The 6,702-nt window shown below is 38.9% G+C and overlaps 1 protein-coding gene across 1 annotated transcript; it reads right to left on the bottom strand.

The window, feature by feature from the left end:
- Positions 1-833: 833 nt before the first annotated feature.
- Positions 834-4,697, bottom strand: LOC122760599 (kinesin-like protein KIF21A; the record flags this gene model as incomplete). Its single annotated transcript, XM_044015715.1, has 3 exons — positions 834-1,066; positions 1,490-1,672; positions 4,475-4,697. Coding segments are annotated over 3 exons (622 nt in total), but the record flags the coding sequence as incomplete, so codon positions are not given.
- Between the last annotated feature and the right edge of the window lie 2,005 nt (positions 4,698-6,702).

Raw genomic sequence — 6,702 nt, 5'->3', positions numbered from 1 at the left:
AAACACAAACACTTTGTCCAACAAATATACTCTTAAATTGAACAATAACTAGTCTGACAGAAATGTAGGATTTAATATCAAAAAACACACACACACACACATGTCTTCAGTTCGCAGGTGATGCAATGAAGCAATTTCTCACGATCAGTAATTTGGACGAGATTAATCGGGACTTTGTTCTTCACCTTTGCTGCACACTCTTTGCAATACTGCTTAAATGATGTGATACTTCAATTTAACACGACTGCGCTTTGAAGCCTTTGTAGCAATAAAGGAAAAGCAGCAGACAGAGCGTGATCATTCCATGAAAATGCACTGGCACCCCGCAGTTCTAGATTAAATAGATAGCAACCACAACACAGATAAGTAGAAAATAAACTATTCCAACACCATATATCAGAAAATAGACAACAGAAACAGGCCAGGAGGATAAACAAAAGTTATTACTGTTTTCATCAAGGATATAAAAGATCTGCTTTATCAATTTGATGTTATTGCTAATAGCTGTTATTGGGGGGGAAAAAACTGTGAGCCAAGTAAAACTGAGAAATGTTTTTCATTCACACGATTGTATGAATTATTTCAAAAGGCAATGTTTCTTTGTTCTATCAAACGGCGTGTTGAAATGTAAGTCGGAAGAAGTGACTGAATTGTTCCCTGGGCTTCAGTGAATAGTGAACTGTTCTAACCGTATAAATCAACATGGATATTAAAACTGCCGCATGTAAGTGGCTACAGTGAGTAGCAGCTGAAGTCATCCTAATATTGTTAGAATAATAGTAAAAGTGGCAAAAAATTAGGTTTCATAGCACTGACAGTTTTGCTGGTGATAATTCTTGCTACAGTATGGTTATGTTATAATACGGAACACATATGGTGTTGGTGCAAAATAAAACTTTGCTGCGCTAAAGCCGACCTCAGCTGCAGAGGTCACAGTGCGTGTCGTGACTCCCACGGTGTAGATGCCTCCGTTGGCGTCCTCGTGGATCTTGATATTGGACTTCTGTTTCCGGGTCTCGATGTCCCGTGTTGAGTCGAACAAGTCCAGCACCTCCTCATTGTACAGCTGGAGACGTAAGTTAAGAGAGGAGACACAACATTGGTAACACAGACAGTTGTGAAAGACTGCAGGAATAGTCAATAACGGATGCATCATCAATGCCGTTCACTGTCATCACTTCTCTGCCTCGTCTTCTCCTCCGCAGCTGCTTCCTCAGCAGCTGTTAGCAGCTTGTCAGTTAAAAATAAAGGCGGGAGCTGGTCACTGAGACAGACTAATGACAGTTTAATGGCTGTAGAGTCATCTGGACACTTTAACAACCTGGACCCTTCACCCTCTGCTGAACTGTGACCTTGTGCTGTCTGCGAGTTCTGCATACATTTCTCTGGATGTTTATGTTGAGACTGTGTGCTCATAAATGGACCTCATTCCCAGTTTTAAGTGCCATTTTCTCTGCCTCCATGTGTCATGATAAGTGTGTTTCTGCACCTCCAGGAACTGTGCGTTGATCTTGAACTCGGGAACTGGTTTGCCCTGCTCCGTGGCGGCCTGTCTCCGCTCTTCGATGCCTCTGAACAGGTGTTTGACGGCGCGGGGAATGATACCCAGCTCATCCTCTCCAATGTTGACGTCAAAGCCGGTTCCCATGGTGTAGGTCTTCCCCGAACCCGTCTGGACACAGAAGGAAAAGAGAGTCAGCAGTTGTTTTTCCTCAAGGAGAAAAAGCGTATTCTCGCAACAGTTTTTGACGTTTCTCTTTAAAAATCACCATTGGCTTATTAATCTTTATCAATGGGATGATTATTACCTATTCATTAGAGATGGCTCAATACCACTTTTTTGACTTCAACACAGTAACACTGACGTATCTACTAATATTGTTATCAGTAGGGCTGAACAATTAATCAAGATTTTATCAAAATCGCAATACGGCCTACTGCAATTTTCAAATCGCAGGAGGCACAATAATTCTTTAAGCCAAAATGTGTGTCAAAATTATCTCACATTATCACTGCATCAAACATTTTGATCCAGTGATTTTGACCAGTATCAATACTGAATATCCCTACTACTTATGTATTTGCAGATATTGTAAAGTACTCCATAAATATACATTGATTGATTATTTAAGTTTACACATGTTTATCCTGGCACTTGATATACTAAAAAGTGCATTATATACTTTATTTAAGTATATAAGTTTATTTGATAAAGTTTAGTTTTTGATGACCTGTTTCATGTATTTAATATTTATTTCATACATTTCTTTTGCAGATTGGAGGGGACTGTCAGTGTTGTTCGATAAATGTTTTGTTTAGTTGTGATTTTTCATTTGTTAATATTAAACTGTTTTATTTGATCCGATAAAGGAAAATAGAATACTGGTCAAACATATCTGCCAAAAAAAAAAATCAGTCACCCTCTAAATCCAGCTCTTATCATTTGTGTCATTAGCAACATATAATCTGTGTTTGTGTTCGTTTAATCTGTGTTATGTTCTTGTGCTACAGTGAATGAGGATGTAGGAGGAAAGAAAAAAAGTTCATGTCATAAAGGAAGGAGAAGGGGTGCAGTTTAGGGGGGGATCATTTAGTCACTATGGTGACCACACCATGAGAAAACCAAGAATGTAACATTGAACTCAAACTTGCACAGTGACCCTTCTCCTCTCAGCTGAAATGTCTGTGAGACACTCAGCCAGGAGTGTGTGTGAGTGTGTAAGTCAAAGGTAACTATGTATGCAGATGATAAAAACTTTGCAATTAAACCAAAACATCATTAAATAATGGCCTTAACTGAAGATCTGGCTCAATTCTCTAGATATATATCAGGGCTAAAACATTGAAAAAATAAAACATCCCATTAATCCACCAATCAAATGATACGTAAAATACAAGGCAAAATACTATCGTAAAAGTTAATTTTTACAACAAACTTAAAAATAGAAACAATCCTATGTCCCACAAGAAGCAAGTAAACGCATGTTTTTTTGTATTTTTCTTCTTGGAATGTCAAATTTGTTAAACATCTCACAAACGATGTCGAGATGTGTGTGTTTTAAGCAGTGATCAACACTGAATTAAGCTTTTGCTAGGTTTTATATAATCTTCACATAGTGCTCACTCTCCTCCACCAGTCCATAAAGTAAAGGTTGGTAACTGGCCTCTGTTCAGTAAAAAAATAAGCTAAAAGAGAAGAAGATAAATTCTCTTCACAACACCCTTGAAAAGGCCAAAATCCCTTCAGTCAAGAATAACAATAAAAGTACATCTGGTCTGATGTAACATAACTTGATTTAGATCTCAGTTGTCCATATGTGAATAACAATAATGTTTTTATTATTCCTCAGTACAGAAGTGCAGAGATGTGAGCAGGCATTTCAAGTTTCATACTTTCTCTCAAATATTCTGTAGTCAGAGTTGTAGCTCTGCGCTCTGGTATGAGGTGATGCAATCTGTTCAGCCTCTGAGTTGATTGGGTAACAAACTCCCTCCTCGGCCTGATCTATCGGAGCCAATACGTTGCAGCAAGCAGGAGCATGTTTGCTGATAGTGTGTGTGGACAGAGCCTGTGTGGCTGTGAGGCCTGTTCGCTCCCTCATTACTTTTGTGGTGACATGACATTGAAATCATCTTCGCCTTAAATGCTGCCATAAATCCTGGGATCATGGATGCAGCTCCCTCGCCTCTAGCGATGCAAAATGAAAAAGGCAGCAAATGTGTGCGCAACGCCTCTATTATATTACTATTATTACTCTACTTTTGTTTCAGCGCTTTAAAGCTTCATTAATCTTCATTAATCTTCAATGCTTTCTTTATTTTCTGGAGACTGTTGGGACACAGGCCATGGACTACAGAAGGAAACTAACCTTTAGGCAATTCTGAAATATTTACAGCAATGTTACATAATAATATATGTAACTGTCTATGCCAAATTTTTTGTGGACAAGGCAAGACAAGACGGACAAGGTGGTCAAGTTTTGGGAAACACTGGTTGAAATTGTTCATAATTTCATTTCCAATGGACCAAACAAAATCTTGATTAAATGGGAAATTAGGGCTCGCTAGACAGGGCTAATAAATAATTTTTTAAAGGCTATGTTCTGATACATCTTCATATAAAGCTGGACACAGGCTGTTTGTCTGAGCTCATGAAAAGTTATCCTTCTAAGGGTTAATGCTTCCCACAGGGCGCTGACTATACATTGTAAATACTTGAAATATCTACCCTGTATTTTATCAGATTATGATCTGTATTTGGGGTATTTCTTTGGCTTTTTAATGTTTAACAATATATTTCCATAATCAGTCTCAAGATCAACACTGCAACAGTCTTTGAAACCAGGAAAGGAAATCACAATATGACAATATCTAAGGCGATATCTTCTTGATATTATATCAATATGTTTCCCAGACCTCCAGGAATCTATCATGAAAATAATCTTCATTTACATCCAAAGTTTGTTAAACCAACCTGTCCATAAGCAAAGATGGTGGCGTTGTAGCCCTCAAAGCAGCCCTCGATGAGACTCTCGGTGCAGTGGGTGTAGAGGTTCTCCTGGTGGGAGTCCATGTCAAAGACATAGTCATAGGTAAAAGCCTTGTCTTTACCCAGGACCACCTGTGGCTCTCCAGGCATCACATACGTACAGATGTGACATCCCTCGATCTTTTCTTTGGCCAGCTGAGGACGAATCCTGGCAAAAGAGACAAAGACAGAGACAATATCTGTTACTATGTATGCACCGTGAAGATAGATTTAATTTCTCCAAGTGTCAGATAGACCTTGAGACAGAGGATATTCCAGCACTGAGCCTTTTAAGATGTAGACACAGCATTAACCCTCTTACAAAGAGCTGACTAACACTTTAAATTCGATAAACGGCAAAATTAAACTAGAAATGAACCAAGAATCTGAACTCCCGTTCTGAAGCCTCAAGATGACGTTATGGCTGGTGCCATGCTGAGTTTTTGCAAGCTGAAGTTCACACACGTCCTCTGCATTACGAGCCGTCAATCACACTGGTGTCCGCTCGTACCTGTAGTTTATATACTGTTTTCATTTAAATTGGAACATCATTTACTAAATTGTCAGCCAGCAATTAACAATTAAGACCGTTAACTCTTGTTAACCCTTGTTAAAAATGTTTACTGACTGAGTAGAAGCTTCATTTTCACATTTCCATTACATGATCCCAGCACAACTTGACTCGTCACAGCACGGTTGCAAGAAACTGCCGTACCTTAGTTTTGTGCACTTGTAAGTTATGTGCAGTTATTTTCGGTGTAACTGAATCATTAGAATCAGTTCATTAAAAAAATTAGTTCAGTACTTCGTGCTGATGCTATATACACAAGACTCCTCTGTTAAATATGGAGATTTTAGACATTTCATTGCTAAATGTTGGAGATTAACACATGTTTTCAGGATTTTTAAAGTATTGTCTGAACAGCAACTTAAAACGATTGAGACTAACGAACACCTTTCTTGATTTTGCTCTGTCACGAACATTTCCAGATTAAATTTTACATTTAACACTACAGCAAAAGGGATTGGTCTGTGAATGTTTGTGTAAGTAAGAGAAGAGCTGTCTGTGCAGAGTGAAGCTGTCTGTGCATGCAACTGAAGCCCGGTCAAGTATTTGTCTTACACTGAGGAACAATGATTAATTATCACCGCTGCTTTGAGATGAGTGCTATGACTGTGCATTGTGAGTGTGTGTGCGTGTGTGTTTATGTACATGTGTGTAGGACCATGCAGTGCCATTCACTTTACAGTGCCCTCACTGTTCACGAGAAAGAGAGAGAGTGAGAGAGCAAGCTCTGGGTAAACAGTTCCACCCTGGGTTTCATTAAGGAATTGCTCTGTTTGCTTTAGAGACACACACTACACACACACACATACACTAACTGTTATTATGTCATTTCCTCCCATGATGTCCCACTGCCTCTCATCACTGGACTCACTGTCCACTTGAATAGGAAGTGGAAATATTTAAGGTTTTAGGAGAAAAATACTGCAAAGGAAGAACATGACCAGCAAATGCATGAAACAACACTGAAAGACTAAATACTGGACATTTAGTTTTGGAAATGACCTTAAACTAAACTACAATCAAACTCATAGACTCTACAAGAAAATGGAAGTAGGGCAGGAGTAACAACAACGCTTCTTTTTGCAAAGAGAACTTTATCTAAATGGAAGTTTATAACTTTTCACTTGATTTATGACGTCAGTAAACATATTTCTGAGGAGGTTAATGGACTCAAATGCTAGTTTCAAGTCTTTTCTCATCACTCATCTTCTACTGCTTTATCCTCCACGAGGGCTGCGAGGGGCGCTGGTGTCAATCCCAGCTGACATAGGGTGAAAGGCCATCACAGGTGTCCATCACAGGGACACATATAGAGACAAACATCACACACACGGGGAGAACATGCAAACTCCATGAAAGTATGTTCCAATTTAGAGGAAAAACAACAAGAAAACACAGCACATATAAGTGGATTCCAGTGGGACTGGAGCTGTGAATTTTTGAAGAGACTTCATTTTCCACCCAGAAGACCATGTCCATTTTTACATTTCAGATTCCATGGTCAAAGTCAGAACGGTTCTGAAAAAATAAAAGTGTGCATACTGTGCAAAACAAACACTTGTGCATGTGTGTGTGTGCTCATTTGTGAATTGCTTGTGTTTGTGTT

This window comes from Solea senegalensis, unplaced genomic scaffold (assembly GCF_019176455.1).
Source record: "Solea senegalensis isolate Sse05_10M unplaced genomic scaffold, IFAPA_SoseM_1 scf7180000013810, whole genome shotgun sequence".
In the NCBI taxonomy this organism is placed as follows: domain Eukaryota; kingdom Metazoa; phylum Chordata; class Actinopteri; order Pleuronectiformes; family Soleidae; genus Solea; species Solea senegalensis.
This window is presented reverse-complemented; position numbering and strand designations above follow the sequence as displayed.